At 41.5% G+C, this 26,268-nt stretch overlaps 1 protein-coding gene and 1 long non-coding RNA gene across 2 annotated transcripts in view; one reads left to right on the top strand and one right to left on the bottom strand.

The window, feature by feature from the left end:
• The window catches only part of usp43b (ubiquitin specific peptidase 43b), a 91,807-nt gene that overhangs the window by 17,078 nt on the left and 48,461 nt on the right, over nt 1-26,268 (top strand). The window contains exon 3 of the mRNA XM_026165771.2: nt 22,072-22,175. Within this exon, the coding sequence (XP_026021556.1) occupies nt 22,072-22,175 (104 nt within the window). The remainder of the gene's footprint in view (nt 1-22,071; nt 22,176-26,268) is intronic.
• On the bottom strand, nt 10,395-10,870 carry LOC145428355 (uncharacterized). Its single transcript, XR_013908643.1, has 2 exons — nt 10,833-10,870; nt 10,395-10,756 (listed from the first exon to the last, which is right to left on the bottom strand). It is a non-coding gene; the product is annotated as an uncharacterized LOC145428355 (long non-coding RNA).

Genomic DNA, 26,268 nt, shown 5'->3' with positions numbered 1-26,268 from the left:
GGGACATCACATTTTGGGTTGTCTAGACCACAATACAAAAGTTTGCTCTTTCAAATGGCTTTCAAATGAGCCTTATTGCTCATTTTGTTTTTGTACTCAGGAAAAGTGCTGTTGTGTTTAGACACCAAATAAAGAGTTTTGCACATCATTACTCAGTTGTACTTTATAGTGTTGGATCGAACACTAAAAAGCCCAAATAGCAAAGAGAAATTAAAAATGCATGCCATGAAAAAATTTGGGCCTCAGGAGGTTAAACAGCCTTTTAACAACAAACAGCTGTCCAAGCAGTGGCCAAGAACATGTTTCAGTACAGCAAATGCATCAATATCGAAAGCTGAAAATGGCTCTTGTGTACAGTGTAAAAGATGTTTACATAAAAGTGCAGTCGACATCAGAATCCAGTTTAAAACCAAGTAGCAACCTTGGAATCCAAATGCCCTCTTTAAACTGGCTTCAAATTTTACAGAAGTAATAGTCACGGTTACAGTCTAAATTTGGGTATCTTTATGTCTAATCTCTTTGCAACTAGATTTGTCTTTTATATGTTTTCTAGACAAATAATCAAAGAATATTTAAAGGTAACAACTTACAGTGCTTTAATGAAGTAATCACCGAAGTTATATCATTGATTTTTAACAGGGTAGCTAGCATCTGTAGCCTATTATATTTCAAAGTGACCTTCCAAGTACTTATTGGGATGTCTTTTGTTCTCAGTTAGAAAGGAGGAAAGTCCTTGTTTTCAGAAGGTGCACTGTCAGCATGTCATTAAAAGGCCAAAGCCACACTGTAAAGTATAGTATTTCTCCTGTCTTCTCTGTAGTGTAGCTGTGAGAATTTGGAGCTCTGTTCACTTTGCCCTTTTTGTGTGACCAGCCCGATGAATCCCTTAAATTATTTTTTCTTCTGTTTCTTTTTACATCACACAAAGACCCATCTGATGTCTCTTAACTGGAGTTTACCTCCTGCTGTAATCTCAGCTCGGAGTTATAGTGAAAGATGGGGTGAGGCTTTAGGCCAAAGGAGGGAGGGTCAGGACTGTATCTTTGAGTAAACTTGGGTGTGCAAGGGGCTTGAGAGAATCTTAGGACTGGAGCTGCTGATAAGGTATGTTACACGCCTGCAGCACCCCCCGGGAAAATTTTGTCACACCTTGCTCAGCACAGCTGGTGTGGCTTGTAGGATATAAGGGTTTAAAAAAGCATGTTGACTTTTTCCTTGATCCTGATATATGATGGTGTCAGCATCAGGATTCATTTGATCAAAGGAGCTGGATGTTTACTGGGGTGTTCCTGCTCAACACCTTTACATCCAGTTAGAGAAAAATTGCAACAGCATGTGAAGCTCATTTGTTTTTTCTTCATCCTTAAATTAGTTTAATATTGTAACCAAAATGTTTTACCATGTTGAATACTTGATTTTATATCAAACAATGCAGATGTGATTGAACTGCAGACTTTAAGCTTTAATTCAAGGGGATTAACACCAGGTAAGGAATTAGTGCCATTTTTAAACAGTCTCCCATTTCCAGAGCCTCAAAACTAATTGGAAAACTGACTAACAACCCATTTCATGGCCAGGGGGTGGTGATGCCTATACCCTATATGCCTATAGTTAAGAAAAACAACTTCACAACATTGAACTAAGTCAGGAAAACTTTAAAAGATGTGGGCCTATCATTAATAGGAGCTGCAGTCTATAGGAGATAGAGGGTTGCACTCGAGAACAGAAAGGTCAGATTACACACAAAAAACCCTGCATTGTTTTGTAAAACAAAAAAACAAACAAAAACGATTTCAACAGATGAAACCAACTTATTAACTTATACCAGAATGGGAAGAGAAAAGTGCGGACAAATGGAGAAACAACACATGGTGGGTAAAACACCACATCAACTGTGAAACATGGGGGAGGCAGTGTTATGGCACGAGCATGTGTGGCTGCCAGTGGAACCTGGTCTTAGTCTTTATTGATGATGTGACGAATAGAAGTAGCTGAATGAATTGTGTGGGGCTGTACTCCCTGCTCAGAAGAGCCAAATGCTGCAAAGCTGATCACACAGCTCTTCACGGTACAAAGTGATGATGACTCAAAGCAAACTTCAGAAGCGACTCAAGAGATTCTCAATGCAATGGCCATGTCAGTCAACTCAGCTCTACCTAGTAGAGCAGCTTTTCAGTTACTAAAGACAAAACCGAAGTTATAGAGACCCACAAATAAACAGCAAATCATAGCAGCTGCATTTCAGGGGAGGAGACATAGCAGCTAATGATGTCCATGGTGTCATGAGCTGGCTGTGTGCAGCAGGCAGGATGGGACAGCTTAGGATAGGACACAGCTTTGTTGCTGGTGTGCAGGTGATACAAAATTAAACTAAACTAAACTGCAAATCCGGAACCTAAACATACGGAGAAACACACGATGAAATACACAGCCATGAATGAGGGAGAACACGATAGTGGACTGAGGGAAACAGAGGCTTAAATACAGAGGGAATGATGAGGGAACAGAAAACACATGAGAGACACAGCAGAGACGAATTAGACACAACAAGGCCAGGGGAGCAAAACTAAACACACTAAACAAGGGTTGCAAGACTTTCACAATAAAACAGGAAACAACGGAACGCAAGACTATCAAACGAGCTTGACACAGGCAGACAGGGAGGAGTGAGGGAACATGAGAGACAGAGTGAGAAAGAGAGAGGAGACGAGAGAGACATGACAGGCTGATAAGGATAAGGATGATGGGCGGGAGGGAACATGGAATGACACACAAGGAAGAGAACATGGGCGTAGAAGAGGGAAACAAGGCACAAGGACTGGGTCAAAAGGACCCAGGACCATGACACATGGGTTCTAGAAATCAGGAAGTTATTGACTGCAAAGGATTTTTTTTAAATCCAAGTATTAAAAGCAATATGCATTTAAAATTATGTTGTTTTTTTCCCAGTTAACTATAGATATCTCTGTTGTTTTCAAAAGCAAAATTTAAAAAAAATAAAATCTCTGCTAAGAGACTTCAGACTCTGGAACAAGCTCCTCTGACATGTTTTTATCAGTAATTATTTGAGCGCTGTATAGTGCTGTAGTAGTAAATGCAGCATATGAATTTATATGCTTGGAGGTGTAGGAGAAAATAGAGAGGCAGTAATCAGCACTATGGCCTCTGCGCTGAGGTGAAAACCTCATAAGAGTTGTTTGTTCAGGCCTTCTGCTATCAGGCTTTTTTTGCAGAAATCAAGGTTGTCATGGGTTTCAGTTTTACTGGTAAAAAAAAACAACATGTGGTCAGATGCTTAGTATCACATAAAGAAAAGGATATTCTAGTTATTCTATTTCCCATGAATCAGTCTACTCTTTGCCTTATCTTGTCTTTTGTCCTTCATACCTGTTACATATTGTATCTCTGTAGGAGGTACAATATGTAGCAAAGCTGTGGTATGCAGTTTGATATCACTGCCCCTCCCACAGAGGAGCTTTGTGAGGGGCAGAAAGGGCCTCGCTGACTCTGAGAAGTGCAACTGCAAGAAAGAGTGTAAATCACATTCCTTTAAAACTTTAAAGAGTCACTCAGGATCATGATTCTGTCTATGATTTTTGTGGGGGAGGTTTGCCTCACCTCACTGTTTAATGTTCTCCCCAGTCAGCTTTCTGTGGCTCTGGTGGCTGGCTGAGAGTCATCCAGGGTCACAGTCAGTTTACCAGTCCATGCACGTTCCTTCTCACAGCCAAGGAGTCTGCAAGCGCCGTTCTCTTCTGCTGCAAATCAAGGAGCCCATTGGCTTTTTTTTCTAATTGTTTTTAAGCATCTGTTCTTAGTTACCATTTAGCGAAGGAGGGCCAGAGCCAAAAGAAAAGAGAGGACGAGGGAAGCCCCGCTATCCCTCTCTGCTGATGACCTGCTTGTGCTGGTTTTGCTTTGTAGTTGGAGCGTTTCTGTTTTTGTAATCATAGGTGACATCCTCCCCACGCACACAATCAGAGTTGAACTATGCACATACTAACATTCACTGTTGACTTTCCATGGCTTTGACTCAGGCACACACTTTCACTCTTAGTTTGTTGATCATTTATCTCTTAGGAAACACAGTGCAAGTGTGAACTTCCCTCCCTCCCTACCTCTCTCTCCCTCTCTCTCTCTCTGTCTCTGTCTCTCTCTTGCTCTCTCTCCATGAATGTGTCTCTTTGTAAGTAGAAGGAAGAAAGAAACGCTTGTTGTGCAGCCTGTGAGGTGAGGCTGAGTTCTTTGCAACAGTGTGGCAAAGAACGGTGACAGCCAGTGGATACGAAGTGAGAAATTGCTTCAATTCTACAAGACAAAAAAAATGTCTGCATAAACAGTTAAATGAGGCCTGACCGAACGGAACCAAGACTGAATTGTCATTATCAGGAAAATAAATACAAAGTGAATGTGCAAAGCTATCTACCCATTTATTTTCCTCTGCTTATCCAGTTCAGGGTCATGGGCCAAGGTGTCTTGTGCCTAACCCAGCTGTCATAGGTGAGAGGCAGGGCAATTTATACCTGCAGCCAGTTTAGAGTCACCCACCAATTAAAAAGCATGTATTTGGACTGTGAGCGGAAACCAGAGTACCTGAAGAGAACCCACACAGAAAAGACCCAATGTTCTATATAAACCCAGTACCCTCCTACGAGGTAACAATGCTATCCATCACATCACTGTTCCACCAATGTACACCGATCAGGCATTTCATTATGACCACCAGCCTAATGTTGTGTTGCTCCCTTTTTTGCTGCCAAAATAGCTGTGACCTGTCACGTCATGGACTCCACTCGACCCGTGACCCTGTGCTGTGGTATCTGGCACTAAGAGGTTAGCAACAGATCCTTTAAGTCCTGTAAGTTGTGAGGTGGAGCCTCCATGGATTGGACTTGTTTGTCCAGCACATCCCACAGATGCTCGATTGGATTGAGATCTGGAGAATTTGGAGGCCGAGTCAACACCTCAAACTTGTTGTTGTGTTCCTTGTTTTGTGCATTATCTTGCTGAAAGTGGCAACAGCCATCAGGGAGCACCGTTTCCATGATGGGGTGTATATGATCCGTAACAATGCTTAGGTAGGTCGTGCGTGTCAAAGTAACATCCTCGTGGAAGACAGGACCCAAGGTTTGCATGTAGAACATCGCCCAAACCATCACACTGCCTTCAGCAGCTTGCCTTAGTCCCATAATGCACCCTGGTGCCAGGTGTTCTTCAGGTAAATGACACACAGCCTTGTGACATTAAAAGAAAACTGTTATTCATCAAACCAGCCCACCTTCATTGTTGGTGCTTTCAGTCGTGGATAGTCCTGCACCTATGCACCCCATGCACATCAAACTGTGATACACTTTGTATTCTGACACCTTTCTATCAGAAACAGAATGAACTTTTTCAGAAATTTGAGCTACAGTAGCTCATCTGTTTGATCATAATGCAGGTGCCAGCCTTCGCTCGCCACGTGCATTAGTGAGCCTTGACCGCCCATTGTCCTGTTGCTGGTTCATCACTGACCACTCCACAGTTTAGCGCTTGTCAGACTCATTTAACTTCCTTAAGCTTGCCCAATTTTCTTTCTTCTAACACGCCAACATTGAGGACACAATGTTCACTTGCTACCTCATATATCCCACCTAGTAACAGGTGCCATGATGAAGAGAAAATTATTCAGGTCACCTGTCAGTGGTCAGAATGTGATGCCTGACCAGTGTATAAACATTCCTTTTTCTGAAAAAGTGAGTTATGTACAACAACATGCATAACAGTTCAGGTTCTGAAGTAGCTGGCTGCAGTGCAAAACTATCAAATGCCTATAATTTGACGTATTATGTAACAACTGAAATCCAATATTGAGCAAGAACTGAGTAAACATTTGCTTTTCAAAATGACAGCAACTGGTTCCCTCAGTTTTTAAAAGAAGAGGTGATGCAATGCAGTGGTAAACCTTCTCCTGTACCAACTTTGTCGAATCGTGAGGTTGGCATCAAATTCAGATTTTACATGTTGCCGACACCATTTTCTAACATTTCTAGCATTTATTAAAACAATATATTTAATACACCTGAGTCTTAATCAGTAATGGCAGTGTTATAGAGCACAAACAGTAAATAGACGCACAAAGTCATAGCGTCACCTAAAATTGCAGTGCTCCACCTCCCTTGTGTTACAGTAATTTTCAGCCAGTGGTCGGACATATTCAGCAGCTTCCAATTTGCGTGACTCATTTGTGTCTATAGACCCACAAAATCTGAGAAGTGACTGTTTCTTTCCTTTCTTCATAGATCAGGAAGCTTATGTCTGAATCAACATGAACTGGAGCAGATCTGCTCTTCAATTCCAAACCAGCAGCTGCGCTTTTCTTTATTTTTGTTTACTCACTAGAGCCGCTTCTGCTGTCGCTAACTCTAAGATGCCTTTTCCAGTTTTGAATCAAACCCTCCTGTGTTTTTTTTCCTTGCTATACTGGTCAACTATAATAATCGCTCCTAGGAAAAGGCATTACCCTGATCTAAAAGGGGTGTGTGGCCAATGGCAGCCAGGTGAATTTAAAGCTGCAAACATAAAAACAGGAGATTCTGAAGAGAGCTTAAAAAAACAGGCTCATCTAGTCATGACAGAATAAATGATCTGTTTTAAGCAGAATCTAGAACAGCGTTTTCTGGGCCATAATCAGTCAACAAGTCTGATACTCGGCTGATTTTTCAGTGCATTCCCAGTAGTTCAGCTTTTCGTCCTCAGTGCTCGTGAACTGAAATTAGACACATCCAGCCAGGAGCCGAGAAGTGGGCCCAAGTTTCAAACTTGGGTTGTTTTCAATTACTATAGCAGTGCACAGTTAAACCCACAGCTAAGTAGTTGCCTGTGTGCGGTCGGTGCCGCTCGCCACTCTGGTAGGGTTGGGATGTGAATGGGTTTGTTGGGCATCCCGTGTGTTTTGTGTGTGTATGCGTTTACTCTGTGCTCAGCCTTTGATACTGTCTGTCCTGCCAAGCAGAAATGGTTTCCTGTGGTTCAGAGCTACCCAGCTGGAAGAGCAGCTTGGAGGTTAGGGTGCAAATATGACCACTAAGTGTCTGAGCTCCTCACTCATCTTTGACCCACATCAGTGTTGATTGGCTTATGGTGCACTCCATGTCCAAGATCCAAGTCAGAACTCCCCCTTAAATCAGACTTCCAACTTGGAACCCCACCAACCCCATACCCAACTAATGCGCATGTAAAGGTTTAAATGTTGCAGTCTGTACTAAAGCTGTTGTGCATTTATGACTCGCTAAAGAAGCCATACACTTAGAACTCACTCTAGAATGTAGTGTGAAGCGCTTTGGGGTCCTTAGGGACTAGAAAAGCACTATACAAATGCAGGCCATTTTACCAACTGACCAGGCTCTATGCATAAGCATGCTGCGGCACTGCAGCGTAATGCCAGTGATACATGAGTGGCTCTAAACTGCTAAGGAGCAAAATAAATACATTTTTCCTTGCTGCTCCAACTCTACCACTACAACACACTCAACTCCAGTATATTGCCAGTCTAATGTAGTATGAAATCTAAGAAATCTTTGCTCATAACACTTTCCACTCAATGATATATTGATCTAAAAAAGACACACAAAAAATGTTTAATAATCCACATTTCTACGTGGGCTGGACCAATGAAACAACATGATGTAAAATTGCAGAAAAAGTTATGATAGTTTTTGACTTTCATTTTTGTTAAGTCATAGAAAATGTCCTTGTTTTTAAAAAATGGACTGTCATTTAATTGTTTATCTGTTATTTAATTACTTTGGTCTAGCATGAATTACAATGGGGCTATTTATCAGTAGGAAACCTGGCGTGGAGTCCTCACTGGGCTGATTCTGGCCCCCAGGCCTTATCTTTGAACCCTTGTGTTGCACTGTAGCTGTCAGTATGATTCAAAAACAATGATGTATATCCGAAACCACAATGTTTAGCTAAGTTCTGAGCATGTCATAGGAAGGAATAGCACAATAAGGGACTGATATCTGAAGCAGCACAGGAGCTGATCTAGCTGTAGTCAGTCTGTCAGTCTTAAAGGCTGGATTCTTGCAAAAAGAGACACTTTTGTAGGCATGAGCTTGCTCACTGCAGCAGACACACAGCTAAACTCTAACTGTCTGACATCTCCAGACCAAACAATGTATCACTGGTGGTTTGAATAACAGTTTAAGGGCATTGCTATAAAAGCTGCTCTCATGCTATGCAGCCCAACCCAGAAAGACATTTTCTCATTAGGTTGTGGAGAGCTTTGAAATGAAAGGAAACATGGTTAGGGTTTGCTTTTGTGTCATTGTGAGTTCTCGGAGGGGTTAGATGGGTTTAATTACATTCAAACTAAAATATTTAAAGCTTTAAAAGTCATTGTTTGAACTCTAACAGATTGGTCTACAAACACGAGCCACGAGTGAAGCGCCTCTTACCTGAAGAGAAATCTAGTTAAATGACCACACTGATTCTTTATTTAATATAAAGAGATTGACTTGCACACACATTATTCACAACCCTGCTGGGTCTGATTGGCGTACAGCACCGGCCCCAACAATTTAAATGATTCAGATTTGCTGAGTGGAGGTTTTCCAGCGAGTGTGTCAATTCAATTGCCTGAAAGAGGCTGAGTGAAATGATTTAAACAGTTGTTGATAGAAATAATTTAAGGAGGGAGGTGTGCCTGTCACGCCAGGTCCACTTTTAATGTGTTATCTTGATTTAAATTGAAGCTGCCTGTAAAGATGAATGGAAAGCAGTAATTATCAATCCAGCCTCACCAAGATATGCCACGCTGGAGAAAGAACGTCGATCCAGAAATAAAAATGTGATTGAGTTAAGCTCCATTACTTGTTTTATAACACAGTATATGCTGTTTTTGAAGGCCATGAAACGGGTACCAGAGTCTCCTGTGTAGCTCTGTTGATGCGCATGTCATTTATCCTCATCTGTGTCACCACAATCATCAGCAGCAGCCGCAGAAGCAGGAGGGTAATAATAAACCTCATCAGCTCAGGAGGTCGACCTTCCTTCATTAGAATTAATTTATCTCTCAGCTTCTCCGACTTAAAGTTGGAAGAATTCATCTTAAGAACCCTTTTCACCCAGAGGTTTTGTTTGTATGTTTTAAGATTTAACATCTGTCTGTTTTATGCCCATTTCCTATTTTAGAGAGGAACAAAGCTGTGAGGCAGAGTGAGTGACGATTGGCTCCATTGGGTTCATGCTATAGACTGTAAACAAAAGATGGATCCAGAGACTGTGACATCATCTGTTGGTTAGTGGGGCCCATCCTTAAGAGAAACTGACTTAAACTGCATGCTCATATGATAGAGACTCATCAGTCGCACCATATCCTTGACCCATTTGGCCTTTTGGACTCTAAATGGGACAGTAATTTACAGCTGTGAGAAGAGGTGAAGCAAACGAAATGAACAAATGAAACATGTTGTTTTCATGATTCGGCTGTGTAGCAGGCAGGAAGTGGACCCAAACGCAAGCTCACAGAGGCAGGAATGAACTCAAAACACAGCTTTATTGCTGGAGGGAAACGGCGAAACAAACTGATAAGAAACTACACTGGGAAGCAACACACTAGCACACAGAGAAACACACGGCCATGAATGAGGGAGAATGCAACACTGAACAGAGGGAGACGCGAACATAAATACACAGAGGTTTAACGAGGGAGGTGGGAGCACACGGGGAACACAGCTGACACAGATAATCGTAACAAGACAGGGCAGGAGCAACACAACATGACGCATACTGACGGGAGACTGTCAAAGTAAAACAGGAAGTACACAGAGGCGCAGACAGGAGGAGAGAGGGAGCACGGGGAGAGCACAGACATAACGGGCTGGGGAAAACAGGGAATAAAACAAGAGGGGAAACGAGGGCTCACAGATACACAGAGGGGCACACAGGGGGTAAAAGTCACAAGGGGAAGTCACATAAGGAACAAAATACAAAAATACATGAAACTAAGAATGCTGGGCCAACATGGCCCAGGTTCATGACAGCTGTAGTCAATAAGACTTGAAACTGGTGATTGACACCATAAACTCTTTAGAAAAGACTTGACGTACCTATCTTCTCCACTTAAACAAAAGTAACTGACATGTTTGTTGCTCATATTCGGATGAATAACGCTATGTTATATTTTCTGGGATTTTTTAATATCTTCTAAAATTATTGACATTATCAAGTAAACCCAGTTCACCAAATGTGGATAAGCCTTTTTCTGTAACTCGCTCCACATGAACAAAATTGAGATCTGTTATATCATCCAGCTTTAACTGCAGGTTTATTCTTAAACAGTAGCGGGGGCCTTATCAGTGGACCGACTTTATCTGTATTTTCAGTCGTTACATTTGCTTTAAGCATCCTTATAAAGGGTGTAACCACTTTTGACTCCTGAGATTTTCTCTTTGTCATGTTTTAAACCTAATCAAATATATCACAACCACGCCAAGTTCTTCAGGCTAAATGGTGGCAACATGATTGTGTTTTCTCAGAGTACAGGGAGGGAACTTCTGGAAACATTACACTTTTCATGTTTCCGCATCACTTCATTGTAAATGTTCATTAACACCACGTGAAAGTATATACAGTGTACAGGGCAAGGATTTGCAACGGTCCAAAACACACTCCGCTCATTCGCTCCTCTTGTATTTGTTTTCAGCACACTCACTCTCACTCCACTCCACACCAGGGAAACAGATCGGGGGTACCAGACGAGTCCGAGGCCCTAAGCACAAGAGAACTGCAGTTAGCATAAACAGAGTAATCACACGAGAAACAGGGTTTATCGTGGCTGTACTGACAAGAGTAACTCAACGATCCAGCAAAGAAGCCTTCTGAGCCCTCAGCTTAAATAGCCCAGGAGTCCAGGTAATCAGGTAAATTCACAGCAGGTGCGTGGGCCAAGGGCGGGAGCCCAGCTGAGCTGGTGAGAGAGGCAGACAGGTGAGAGAGAGGAGAGGGAGGGGGAGAGAGACACAAACTAAAATCAACATGTAGCCTGAAACCTAGGTCCACCAAGGAGACACAGAGACCATGACATTGTTTGAGATACCTTCAAAGAGACATGAATCACTTTTTTTCCAGTGACATGAACGTACATTACATTACATCCACTGGTGTACAGTAATTTTTACCTTCATTTTACTGAACATACTATTCATCAGTTTTCTTTCTCTCTGCAAGAAAATAAACTAACTAAATAATTTCAAAGTGTGTGTTGGATCAGCGTTAGCTCCTGTGCACAGGATCGGTCTTGATCAAGTTCACTCTTAATGCAGACAGTCACTCAAACACACACTATGCCTGTGAGTGTCTTAAGGCACTGGTACAAAGATCTTTCGGTTCATTACCTGGTTAAAAACAAGAAGTATAATTCCAGCAGGGCCTTTAAAGTCAGACAGAGAAATGCAGCAGCAGATACTAAAGTGTGGGATATTCCTTTTACAGGTGACCAACTGCTGAGAAGAAAAAGTGCTCAGCTCACAAATACAAAGCTAAAAACAAGTAGATAAAAAAATGGAGAGAAACCAGGATTCATCGTTTATCACTTTTTATTTAATCAAGCTCTACTTTTTGCAGCCCTTAGTCAGTGTCTTTCGTTTTTGTGACTCACGCCGAGGTCAAATTATTGGGGCAAGGGCTGTTTTGTCAAAACTGATGTCCTATTCAGTGTTACGCATAACAGTCAGCTCATGACCTGCTTTAAAAATATGACTCATTCGTATGACACTGAATGGTTAAAAACACAAAGCAAAACAAACAGAAAGATAGAAACACTACCTAGTCTTTCACAGCGTGGTTAGTGGATATGCTGCACCTGTCACTCAGACACTGTGTTTACACCACACCAAGACCTTTTAGGCCACATGATTATACCCTGCTTTCTGACCAGCTTTGCATCTTGGCTTGTTCTCGTGTCACCGTGTCTGTCTGATGCATCATTTTTTCCTTCTGTCGCTTTCATTTCTTTTGCTGAAAGCCCGTTCTCTACCATCTGGTGATGATGATAATCATGATGATGATGATGATGATGAAATCCATTTATAGGTCTGTGTTCTGCTGTCATGATGTTCTTAGACTAGCAGAGCAAGTACACAAAGCTCCCTCACAGTGGCTTTTACATAATTTTACATAATGTCTTTCAAAATCAGAAAGAATATCACGTATTTGCTAGTTTTATTCACACGTAGTTCATTGTTTTGGTTTTTCTGGAGAATTTCAGGAGCGTGACCACGCCTGCAAACATGCTCCTTCCGGTTCTCATCTACATAGGTTACCCCAGTTCTACAAGCTGTTCATTATCATTTACGTGCCCTATCCTCTCTGCCCTTTTTCTTTTACTTCTTCACTTCTCAAGATTCAAGAGCTTTATTGTCAATACAACAGTATACAGAGCATACAGCTTACAACAAGGCTGTTTCACCCCAAGCCCCTCATGGTGTATATAAAAGATATATCTCCAAGAGATATAAAACTAGAAATTACAAATAAATAACATGCTAAATTTCGGTAAAATTAAGGGATAAAAAGGTACTAATTACTAACTATACAGTACTATATTATACAAGACTATACTACTACTGCCAGATGGGAAGAGGGAGAACAATGCATGTGAGGGGTGGAAAGTGCCTTTCACTATGCTGTTTGCACGTCGGATGATGTGCCTATTTAGTACATGAGGATCTGCCTGGGGGATGCTGCCAGTCCCCTTCGAGGCCTTCTCCAAACTGCAGCTCAATTCATGTCCAAGCCAATCACCTTTACCTACTAAAATGCTGTTAAACCTACAATCCGGACATGGGCCCAGCAAGTGAATTGCCTTTAAAGTAAATTCAAAACTTAACTTTGAACTTTGAAGTATCCATTGAGCAGCAGTTCTCTGGTTGAAAATACCTTTTTGATGAGGTCAGAGAATGGTCAGAGTGCTTTGAGCTGATTAAAAGGCAACAGTAGCTCAAATAATCCCGCATTACAGCTGTGGTATGCGTAACAATTGGACGAATCTCTGAACACACAACAAGCCAAATCCTGAACCATCAGACATGCTGCCTACAGCAGCGGAAGACCATGACGGGTGTTATTCCAGTCAGCTAGCAACAAGAAGCTGTTCACACAGGCTTGATTTCTGTTGCAACATTCAGATGGTAGGGTCAGAATTTGGATTAAAGATAATGATAATAATGATAATGTCACAAAGTAATCATCTCAAACCTGCTTCCTGAACACGACGATGAGTTCAAACTCAAATGGCCTCCACAGTCACCTGATCTCACTCCAATAGGGCACCTTTGGGAAATTCTCAGCCAACAAGTCAACAAGTCAGGTCAATATGAACCAAAATCTCTGAGGAATGTTTCCATCACCTTGTTGAATCTATGCCATGAAGAATTAGGGCACCTCTGAAGGTGTCAGGGGGCTCAACCAAGTGCTAGCAAGGTGTATGTAATGAAGCATCTGGAGAGTGTGTCACATGTCCATATCTCACACAGGTTCATGCTCCCACTCTGCACTGTTTGTGTGGCGAGTGGGAGCAGTGGATCTGTTATTGGTGATAGCTCAGGAAAATGATAGGATGATCTGAATGTGAAGAAAATTGCAAAACTCATTGACAGCACAACACAAGAAGAAATATTAGAATCCATGTCATCTGTCTATTCTGCCTTGGTCCAGAACTTTGAATCAGCACACACTGCTCTGTTGAGTAATTCATGTGGCATTGTGAGAGGAAACAGCGCTTTCTCTGCTGAAAAGTAATCAGTCCAGTGAATGCTGTGGGAATGCTATTGATTAGCACTGCGGCACCATGGCTGTAAAGCAGGGGGACGTTGATGTTCAGTGACTGGTTAGTGTAATGTGAAACCCCTCCCCCTCAGTGCAAAGAGTTGACAACTTGGCCTCATGTCGGGCGAACGCCTACTGTTGTGGCTCCAGCTCAAGTAGTAGAGAGGTTTGTCCTCCTGATGCACGGTGACGCAAGCCCACCTTAGCTGGGAAAAAAAGGAAATGTTCATCTATAAATCTGTGTCTCTCAGTCTCACAGACCAGAGCAGCTATCAAATGCTTTATTTTATCTACTGATCAATTTATCCATCCATAAAGTGATGTCATTGCCATGACAACATATAAGATGCAAAACAAAGCCAATTGATTACTTGATTATTTCAGAAGCATAGAAGCAAATCTCTAACAGCACATGATTGAAGAAGTGGTGAAGATGGTAGTAACTGAAATCCAAAAAGGTGTTTCAAGGATGAGCATCTTATTGCAACTGAGCTCCAAGGTTTTCATGAGGCAGTGGTAGACTAAGCTGCTACACAAACAGATGGCAGATGGGAGGACAGGTTGGTGAGGGTCATTGACAAGATAGATGAGAGAGAGCTGGAGAAAGAAAAAGATGCAGACAGGTGCCATTAGGTATCAGGATAACATCCTTAGACCCACTGTTAGACTGGACTAGCCTGCTCCATTATTTTTTGCACTTTGATTTTCGAGTTGCCTTTGAATTCAGCCTTGTGAAGTTGATAATTTTCATTTCCATCAAACAATGTGGCATCCTTTTGTTTCTTACACCTTCCCCAGTCCTTATAGATATCCAGCTTAATTTTTCCCCATTGAGATCTGATGTTTTCAAAGTTTTTCTTTAACTTTTTTTAAAGCAGTGTACATGTTTCCGTGGCTGTTGCCTAGCAGCACAGGCTGTCTTGATCATTTCTGATTTGTGGAAACTGTGGAAGATCAAAGTCAGTCAAAACTAGAGCAGACTGAAGCCATTATACTGTTAAGATGTGCAGCACATAGCCGTCATTCAGTTACAACCATGAGGTCACTTAGAGTCCAAGCCCTTATGTCTGGACGCTGAGCAAATAAATATGAATGTACCCCACAACGAGCGATCGCCTGGGGAGGATGTAATGGGCCAAAAGGGCCAGAGAGAAAAGCTCCCAGAATCAGTTATTGAGACTATTTATAGAGAGATAACCGTGCAACAGCAGGTGGTGTTGAAAGAGACCGTCCATTATTTATCAACAGTCTTTTTGTCAGCTGAGTACACTACTGACTCACTACTTATATCAATAAATGCATGCATATGTGTGTCTTTACAGCTGCCCTATATCGCTGTCTATCCTTTTCTGACCCTCTCTGTTACGATCGCCATGGGGATTTAGGTGCTGTTGTGGCTTGTTCTCAATCACTTCCTCATAGTGCTTTCTCCAGTGTCCGTTCCTGTGCATTTCCAGGGTTTGTTTAAATTATTCACATCAGGGCCATTACTAAGAACACTCACCCCCTCCTATACGATCATCTCCCCCCATCAGGATGAGATGGGTGGTCTGTTAGGATGGGAGGGGTGCCACATTTCCTGGGTTTTCGCCACAGTGGAGTAAAAGCGCCTGAGTTCTTTTACAGTGGATCCACTCACAGATGAATCACTCCCAGCAACGCTTTTTTGGGGGGTGAATTATTGAAAGCCTCTCCAATGGGATGAGAGTGCACTGTTAATCTGTGTGATTTCAGGCTTTCGTGCTGAAGTACAGATGTCCAGCAGTCAACAGTCTTTAACAGAGATGTGGTAGTGCGCTAGTCATCGGTGTCTACATCCACACTGCTGAAACGTATTGTGAGTAAATGTAGTGCTTTTGCCAAGGGTGCCTAAAACACTATAGGCAAACTTCCAAAAGCAGCTTCTACAAGTGGTGTAACATTACATAAAGTTCTTCTTTTGGTATGACCCTTTGTATCACAGGTATATTATTATTGCACAGAAAACAATAAGAAGGCAGAAGGCCTTGGTATTTCTGCTGAATATGAGCTCTGCACTGTGATGTTGCAAATTCAGACCATGAGCATAGCATAAACTCAGTATGTAGTGTGAGTTAACACATTATACACTTTTCTTAAAATTGGCAGGGTGTCTGCTCAGCTTCTGCCATGCTGGATGCAGGGTGGCTGCAGCTGCAGCTTTTAAAGCTTTGCAGTAACATGAAACATGACTTTTATATCATCACTTAGACATAGTGAACATCACTTGTGCCTGTCGTGTCACTCAGACATGAATTGGCCAGCGCTGTCAGCATGTTGTAAATGTTTGGCTTAAAGGGCATAGCAAAATAAGATGTTTTTTTTATTTACCAAACCAAACGATTGGAATCCATTTAATACACCATCACAATCCTAGTCAGTAATGTACTTACACTAAGGCAATGACATATTTTTGTTTCCAGCATGAGTAACTACCAAGAAACCTGACCTCTGCTTTTAAATCAGCTAGCGTTCTCGGATTTTTCTAGAAATTGACTCTTTCCAGGCGGCTGTCTGATGCTGAGCAGCCAACCGCACAACAATTTGCTTATCACGACTCGCTCTCAATCATTGTGGCCTCACTCTCTGTTCTTCTTTCAGCCAACTTAAAAAAATCACACTTCGTGAACTCTGACAGTGCTGAGCTGGCGGCCGGCCTCCAGCCCACCACTCAGTTGCGTGCCGTATCTTTGTCATTTATCTAAATCCCAGAAATCAATTACAGCACTCCAAGGTGCCAGGGTGAGGGATTTGAGTTTTAATTTACTCCTTGCTCCTCAGGCACTGGCACATGCCCCTCTCCTGGCATTGAGGCTTATTGAATTAAGCAGAGGTAGACAATTCTCAGGCTTTACATATCTCGGATATTGGCAGCTGCACATTTTTGTGTTTACATTTCCCAGTGTTGCTTTTGTAGATATGACTGGCCTTGGTTTTTATTTCGATTTCATTTTGGGGTCTTTTCTCTGTTTAGCAACTTAGTTTGTTCTTGGCAGTGTTCTTCTTCTGACTGACTCTATAAGTCAGAGGGGCCAGTTCTTTGGAGTTCCCCTTACCAGATTAATTTAATACTGGATTAGTGTGCCAAAATCAAAAGAATTTACTTTAAAGTATCCATAACAAAGTCCATATGCACTCTGAGACTCTCCTTTTCCCTTTGGTCCAGCTAAATTAACAGTCTTCACAATGAAAATGCATCAGAATTCACCAGTTCAAACAGATCTGGATTGAAAACGCGCTACATTGTGTTCCCAACACATTCTCATTCCCAGGACATCAAAGAAACAGAAGAAAATTTTCATCCAGGATTTTATTTTCAAAATCTATTCAGGTAGTTTTGGTGGCTATACTGAGTCAAACTGAAAAAACAAAACAACTATCATTGACCTCAAGTTTGACGCGGGACACAAGCTCCATTCTTCTGGGTGAAAGTCTCATGTGTGGCCCACATATCCACCATGACCCTGTGTTTTTTTCATCCTACTTCTACTTAGGGACAAGCCATGTTATTGTATTTGTCCACACAGTTACAAGGCTACAATATCACAGATATATGACTGGTCAGTTGCAACAAGAAGGGTGGGGTGATACCACCCTTCTTGTGTTACCATGTAAAACTATGAAGGCCCAGTGTGTAACAGCAGCCTAAGAGCCACAGGGATGCAGTAACGTTAGAAGCACTGCCACCAGTGATAGGTCAGCACTAGCCCCACGAGGGAACCTGCTGTTAAAAGGTAGCCCAGATTGAAATGACTTCAATCTGACTTCAATTCTTAGCAATGTTGTTTCAAATAAAAAGAAACTATAGCTACACATATTTTCTCTATTGAAGACCACAGTTAATACTAACAGTAATGTTAATGGTGGAACATTAATGCCTGACATGTCCGGGGTCTGGTGACCCAGTGCGCTGTGATTTAGTGGTTTCTCAGTGTGTTGTATTTCTGGCTCTTTTAGTTATTCCTTAGTATTTATGGTGATTTCTAGTCTTTAGGTTTCTGTCTCCCCTGTGTTCCTTCGGTCACGTTTAATCAAGTTATGCTTTCATGTCTATGCTTCTCATCGTTTCAGTGTCAAGTCCGTGTCTCTGTGCCTGTCTCATGTTTCCTGTTTTACTTTGACGGTCTCATGTGCTATGTTAGTGTTTTCAGCTTTGCTTCCTCACGGTCTTGTTGTACGTGATTACTCCCAGCTATGCTCTCCTGCTGTCTCATTCCCTCATTATTCCTCTGTGTATTTAAGCACTTTGTCTTCGTCTGATTGTCTGCTTATCATCCATCACTAACGTCCCATGTCTCAGGTATTTGTGTGTTTCCTAGTGTTCCTGGTTTTTGTGTATTTAGTTTCCCCAGTTTAGGTTTTTGTGGTTAGTTTCTCATTTGTCTGTTTCTTATGTTTGGTTCATCTTCTGTTTTTCGGCGTCAATAAAAGGCACGGCATTTGTTATAATACAGTTACGTTTCCACATTTCGTTCATCTGTATTTGGGTCCACTGCTTTCCACTCCACACTGTCTGCCTTGACATGACATTAACAAAGCTGTTGCTGTTAGCTGGCTAACTAGCAGAGGTACCTTCTGTGCTGATGATGTGCCCTCCTCCTGCAGGGTGAAGATTAGACAGCTGTCCTCAGTTCACAACCAAGTTGAGCATTAAATGTGTGAATTGTTCCACACTTTACTTTTGAGTTTTCCAACGAGGTTAGACCCAGTCTTGGGGTCATTACTCTAAAAAGTAATGTATTACACATTACGCATAACTTGTCATAAAAAAGCAGTGCAGTTTTTTATCATACATACTCCCTGGAGAAAGTAATTTGTTATGCCATTCATTACATTAATTTTACATTACACTCTAAATTGATAGCTATATAAACCTTAGGCTACAGTTCTATATACCTGTCCCAATGAGAATACACAAGTAATCTTTCTTAGATTTTTTTTTAGGTATAAACACAAAACCAACCCAAAAGAGACTTTAAAGCAGTAATTCTACTGTACGTGTACAAATGAAAGCCATAATGCTGCTAGCCTGACTCCTTATCACTGCTGCAGTCTTCTTCCTGTTAAAAGAGAGTTTTTCCTTCCCACTGTCACCAAGTGCTCGGGTCATCAGATTGTTGGGGTTTTCTCTGTATTATTGTTGAGTCTTTACCTTACAATATAAAGCAGCTGTGTAAATAAAATAAAATTAAACTGGACTGGTAAAACAGTTTCCCCTTGGATGAGCCTCTGCTTGTCACAAATGTCGTAATGAGACACAAGCAAAATGAAAATATTTGTAAAGAGTAGGGAACATTTGTGTGTGTGTTTGCTTCAAATACTGAAAGGTAAGTGTCAGAAAAGTAGTGACATTTTATGTCGGGTTTTTTTCTCTCTTTTCCTTCGTGGCTCTATAAATAGCTGGGTGAATTTTTTTTCTCTCTCTGTTGCCTGTCTGTTTAGTTACAGTTTTATCAGGTTGAAAGATGGCACATTTTTCTGACAAGCAATTTCAAAGATAGCATCTCAATTTCAGACTTGTGCATGCCATCCCTTGAGATGGCCCCCCTGTTCTGCTGGGGTCATTTCCCAACCTGTAAAACAATTTCTTAAACCAGCAGCAGACGCAGCTTCCTCTGTGGGAACTGATATCTGACCACGATCATTTAGATAACTCTTCAGAACCCCATATCAGAAGGCACATAAGCTGCCCCCACTTCCTCACTGTGTTTAAATGTCCACGCCGTCAACAGCTACTGTTAGCACACATCTAACACCTTGCAGTCTACTGACACGGCAGGGCATGGGTTTCCAGAGAGGTGATAAGACCAACTGTGTTTGAACTCTGTGGCCTCGGTGTTGCTTTTTATCTTTCCATAAAGATAGCAGTGGAATCCATTAGCAAGCATGTGGAAGAAAAAGAGGGAGTAAAATGCTGCGCTTGATGTCAGCTCGAAATGCAAATGCACGACAGGCTGCACTCTCAAGCTCTCACTGCTTGTTGTACATAAAGCGGTAACTGGAAGATCAGCCGTGTTGAACCTCCGCTTTTGGTTAATCCTCCCGTGACAGGAAGATATGAAAGCTCCTCGACTCCATGAAAAGAGAGGAGGTAGAGGTTTGTCATTGTGCTCCTCTTAAAGCACAGTGCAGCAGGGTGGTCAGGTTTCAGGCTGGGGTCTCTGTGAGCTCAAATGCTTTCAGAAGAATAGAGTCAGCATTTGGAAATGCTGGCAAACTGCAAAGGAGTCTTCCGTTACTCTGAGTGCACCTCACAGACAAACAAACGCACACACCCTCCACCTCCCTCTCCCCTTTAGAAATTCAAAACCCCCTTTTTTAACTTTGTGAGGGGACGTCATGGTCGAGCTGCCAGCCTGGGAACAGCGGCAGCCAGTACGGGACCAGTAGCTAGAAACTTGAGGAATAGTAAACAGAGCGAGAGTGTGGGTCAACAGAGAAGGCTCAGAGAGTGCATTTCCATTTGGCTCTGCCAGCCCGGCGTAAAAAGCACCGAGATGATATGATGACTTAATGCAGTCTCAAGTACCTGACTTTTTACACCAGGCTATTGTGGGACTGATAGCGTGTGAGCAGAGGAATGCTAGCAGCAGGTCTGTATGCCACATTATGCCCTTTTAAAGCAGAACCACTTAAAGAATGTTTTCCAGCTTTTATTTTCCCCTGCCTGAAAAGGTGTGAATGAGTCAATACAGCACAGAAATATCACTGTGTGACTACGTGTCATAACGTTCAGCACTTTTAAATTTTAGTTAAAGTGTGTCATTATTAACCCCTTTAAAGCCTAAACCATCAAATAACTGCCAGAAAATTCAGTGTCTTGAGTTTTTATTAAACCTGCTGACAAATTTTAAAAAACGATTTTCATATTTTCTTTTTTTCTAATGTATTTTGTCATTTATTGAGGTTTTTCATGGGGGGGATTACACTGATGATGCAGAAGTCTCTTTCTGTGTATCAAATATGATGCACTAGGCATTAAAGCACAACAAACACTACTGTGTTCTTCTCAGCCCGTCACATAACTTTGGTTTACGCACACAGCCAAACAGATCTATACATTTTGGCAGCATTATGAAGTGAAAGGCACATTATTCAAACGTTTATTGCTTATGGTTTGTAATTAGGAAAACATGAATTCATCTGCAAACTGATGCAGAAGATTGTTCACATAGTTGTGTCGTCAGCATTGCTTATGATCCTCCCAGCGTGTTTCATCCCACACATTTAGTGTGACCTTGCAATTCTTTGGCTGCTCACTCCTTTTTTTAAACTTCTCTACTTTTATCTCCATCCAAGGCCAGCTTCCTCCCATTTGTAAGAATTTGATAAAATAAAAATAAAGGCTTCTTGAAGGGGTTATATTTAGGACGGAGCACTCTTTTAAAGGTTTTTTAAAAAGCAAAGTAAAAACGTGCAAATGCCTTTGTTCAGTGACCGAGATGGACATCGATTAACACCTAATCGGCTGTTTAACATTTGTACATGTACAGTATATTTTCTTTCTCTTCCTCTAACGCTGCTCTGTGTCCTCCTTCATTTCCACCTCATCCACTTCCTCCTTACCTCAAGCCTTGTCTCCTAAACTGAAGTCAGGGCTCTAGCACACAAAAACGTGCGTAAACATGTTGATTTATTCCTGGTATTTTTACAGTTACTCAGAAAATAAGACATGCAACCATCCTGTCTTCGGGCATCTGACACAAAGCTAGCTAAAAAAAAAAAAAACAGCTGGTTGTTAGCTAACAGAAAAAAAATCACACTTTCCTTCAAAAAGGTTGATTACACTCTCACATCGTATGAGAGTTTATTTATTAAGCGTCCAAATCCAACAATGTTGGATCCACTTCAAAGAAAGTTTCATTAGCTGTTTCTACTAAGCTTCACTATCTCTTCAGATTACTTTCACAAGGTTTTACAGCTTCTTCCAGAGTAGATAGATATGGACACATAACAGTTCACTACAGATGGATGGCAACCGAGGTTGTTTGTCCTACATCATCCCCCATAGGTAAGATTATACACTTGAATTAGGAAGGGGTAAAAAAAAAACAACAGAATTCGATGGGTGGTTGTCTGCAATCTACTGACATCTACTGGTGATATTTTACTCAATTTACCTTTAAAGTACACATTTGCTGTCTCATTAACAATGCCTAACAACTTTTGCAGTATATATATAATAAATGTGAGAATGGGATAGACTTTCTGTGTTTATGTGTGGCCTCCTTTGTGCCGCAGGGCCCTGTTGGAGCTGAGGAAGTGCCATCTCCTGATCCATCCCAGTCACAGCAGCCCAGAGTCCAGCACAGCTTTGTCCAGGAGCATTTCCAGGCACAATACAAGTGAGTTTCTAAGGATAAAATTTGATTTAAATGAAGTCGACATTAAGGACAAATCAGTTTGTCACATCTTGCTGGCTTACTATCATTACGTGAAGAGATAATGGTACAAGTGACTGCTGAAACCTTCCCTGAGTCATTAATAGACTGTATTTCAAAGATGCGGGTAACTTCCTTGAAGTGGCATTTTAATGTATGTCACAGAGGGAGACCAAGAACAAAGGAGTGGGGGCACACAAGAACACAATATAGAAAGTTAGTGGAGGAAAAAACTGTGTTGCAGAGTAATTGCTAAATACGGCCGATTTAATGGAGATGTCATAATTTCTTTTACAGAGAAGCCCTCAGAGACACACATGCCAGGTTAGAAGGACTTTAAATCTTCGCCCACACAAACACACACACACAGCACTAATTACCAGGCAGACAGAGGCAGTTATTCTGAAAAGGCCCAATGAAAAACTGGCCTGCTTCTCTAACCTCTGAGCCTCTTAGAAAAACAGAAATCTCTTAAGTACTTATTTAGAGTGCTTTCCTTTTTGTGCTGAAACAATTAGGGATGTCACAATGGTCGAGTATTTTCTCTGTTGTAATGCTTTGTGAATATTTTTCAATCAAAGACTTTTCTTCCTGTTTTTTTGGAAGGTGGGTTTTAAGGGGAAAAAAGGGGGAAAGCGCTTAGCACACTGTCTTATTAACATTTCGGTGCAGCTGGATGTCCTCATGTCTCCCACAGATCAGTCATCCTGGAGATAAAGAGGCGGCTGATGTACACGTCTGTCAGCTGCAGCCTCCTGAGAGTGGAACAGGTCGACTTTATCTCAATGGAATTTTTAATCTTGTCCGTTAGAAACTACGTTTATGCCGCAGTTTAGCTTTCAACGCTTTGCCTCGTTGGTTAGTTGAGTTAGGTTACAGTTTACTTCTATTATACCTAACATCTAAGCAGTTGTTGCTGCTGCTGCTGATTTCAAATCTAATTTTTTTATAAACAAGACTTTTTTATAAAAGTGCAGGCTTTCCAGGCTGAACTGCCTCTGATGTGTACTCTCTGTGGCCTGTACCTTCTTCCATCTGCTAATTCTTTGGAAAATTGGCAGCTCTGTGTGACTGCCAGTATGACATCTGTCAGAGCGCATCGCCTAATTGCCACCCTCACTCTCAAATGTTTCAGCTGTGACACACTGGGTGGGTCTACATAGGAAGCAGCAGCCGTAGCAGCCCGGCAGGCAAGATTTGTTCCTCTCTCCCACTCAAATAGTGTCCTAGCCAGCGAGAGTGGGTGAGACGGCACAGAGAGAGTGCGCAGTATACAACAGGAGCGAGTGCATCGCTCTGCGGTAGCACGTAGATGTCAAAAGATTGAAAATGTTATCACCTCAAAATAATTGCACCAATTTGAAGGGCGGGGTAATTGCTCTTATTGAAAATTAGAACCACCGTTTGAGGTTTACTGCAGTAAAAAGACGCGGCCCACAAAAGGAGCTCAGATCTGAAGCAGTTTTTTTTCAACACTTCTTATGTCCACCTTTATTTTTCATGCTGCTATTGTGCAAATTTCTGAAGAAATGTTCTGCCATTCTTCTGAGACTCTTTTTTTTCCTCCTGCTCGTCTTTGATGGAGAGGATGTGCTGCCTCACCTTTCCTTTTTCTGAAACACCCCAAAGGTTTTTTATTTGACTAAAGGCAGGTGAAATGCTTGGTCAAGTAATAGTTTTTTGGGTTTTATTTTTTTTTACATTTTCCTTCTTTAGAAACTCTTGTGTGATTCTGGCAGAGCTCTGTGGATCCTTTTTATGCTGGAATATTCATCTTCTGCCAAGCTTTAGGAGACGGAAGTCATCTTGTCAGCCAGCATTCAGGCATTGTCTGTGCCGCCTATAAATGTTGTCTCCCTTTTGCACTCGTCCAGGTCCATATCATCACGCTCCAACCTCTGCGCTATGTATTGGTCATGTTCACAAGAAACATACTGGAGCTGAAGCTGAAGCATTTAGCCTGCGCCCGGTGTTCGTTAGGCTTCTGTTCGTGCTCTTCAGCAAATTTGAGAGCAAGCTGTCACAAAAATTCCTACAGACAAGAATACCGCCGGCTCTGAATCGTCTGTTTTTAAGAGGTAGATGATGAAAGCAGTGCACTGTCAGTGGCATCACTGCAGACGGACAGCCATTGTGGTTGTATTTAGTGGTGCTTTACCTGCTTTTGTACATCCTTAATACTGCTGCAGCTGCGTTTTTAGTTTTACCAAGGACTTTCTTGGATCTTGGTGTAGATCAGAGGTGTCACACATAAGGCCTGAGGGCCAGAATAAGCTCAATAAAGACTCCAATCTGGCCCAGGGGACTACTTTGAAAAATGTGAAGGAGTCCAAAAATGGATGCACTACTCTGTTTTTACCACATTAAGATGTAGCAGAGATTAAATGTGTAGTTAAACGTCTTTACACTGCAGGAAAACAGAGTGTTCTGGTCCGGCCCACTTGATATCAAACTGGGCTGTGAAGGTAAAGCAAATATTTGATCATGTAGGACTTTCTTATTTATGGGGACAGACTGGAGTGGTAAATGGCAAGTACATAAAAGCAGCACTTGACATAAGGATATCTGATATCCTGAGGCAAAATTGGAAACCTGGCATGTTTTAAAAGTGATATGAGTGTATCCATGTATCTGTTTACATTCTGGATTATTTAAGCAACAGTTCCAGCTGGAAAATAATTTGCATAGTTTAGGTTTGGTGTTATTTGGCGAGGTGTAGGTGGGGCAGATTTTATTATGTTACATATGTTAATCACATACTCTGTAGCTTGGGAAACCTTGGATATTAGTATCATTATTTCATTATTTATTTATAATCATTAAATATATCTGCTGTATATTTTAGATTGAGACCAAATGCATATAAGATAACGACATTGTTTAACTCTAAAGACATTTTTATTAAATGTGAATTTTTAAAGCGATTGTATCTGTGTTTGGACATGGGTGATAGATGTATTTATTGTTGACCCTCTGCTTTGTTTGTGTATATTTTTTTACCTCAGCAGGGGGTCAAATGAGAATGAATAAGCTAAAGTATACACCGGTGTACTCTGACTTCAGGTCCTTTATTTATAATATAGTCTTTACTTGTTTTTGATTGCTTAAAAGTGCTACTGCACATGCGTACATTCGATTCTGTTGTATACTGTGTACTACAGGCTGAGTTTTCCTTAGCAAAACCTTTACACAGATACTCCAGCATATACATTACACTGTCAGTCTATTTTACCAGTGCAAGAGTTGCAGACAAGCATCCAAACACTGAGTTTTTAATTGCTTATGAATGTATTGCACTGCTAGAATTAGACTTGGAAGAAAAATTTCCCAACTCCTGTCTCTCTCTCTCTTTTGGCTTCCAAGGAACTGAGTCCTGGGGCTCCGTCACTGCCCGTGTAGCACTTTGCAATGCAGTGTCCAATGCAATACAACATCTAGAGTTGACAGACCGGAGAATTATCCTTGTAATAGCCCGGTTTGTCACTATGCAATCATCACGGCCATTATACATGTTCAAACAAGTTAAATCACCGTCCAAGCGAGCAGCGCCAACAATTATTAGATCTTTATTTATGTTATGTGTCATCACATTCTGGAGCTGATCAAAAGGCTCGTTTTGTGATGACTTTAGTTTCATTTCTACTTCGGTTCACTCACTGATGCATAGAATTTTAGGCCCTCTAAAATGGACCTAGCTCAGTATTTTATATTATCGCATCTTTACATTATATGAAGTTTAATATAATCCTTAATAATTGTATACTGGGCCTTTGTACAATGTCTAAAGGAAGCCATTTAACTCTCTTCCTTCTTGGTTTATTGGCTGTGCCAAAAAAGTAGAAGTTGGACGAGGCTGCTGCACTCACAGCCAGAGCTGCGTGCTTGACATGCGATATCAGGGAAATCTGCTCGCAGTGACGTCCCACTAAGCCAGAAGCAGAAAAAAAACTATAAGGCTCCAAGTGTTTAGCTGTAGTGAAACCATAGCTTGAGGCATAACATATGAGCACTGAGAGGTGAAGTGAATAACACTAATTATCTCATCTTGGCCCTGTCA

The sequence above is a fragment of the Astatotilapia calliptera genome, chromosome 4 (genome assembly GCF_964374335.1).
Source record: "Astatotilapia calliptera chromosome 4, fAstCal68.1, whole genome shotgun sequence".
Lineage (NCBI taxonomy): Eukaryota > Metazoa > Chordata > Actinopteri > Cichliformes > Cichlidae > Astatotilapia > Astatotilapia calliptera.
This window is presented reverse-complemented; position numbering and strand designations above follow the sequence as displayed.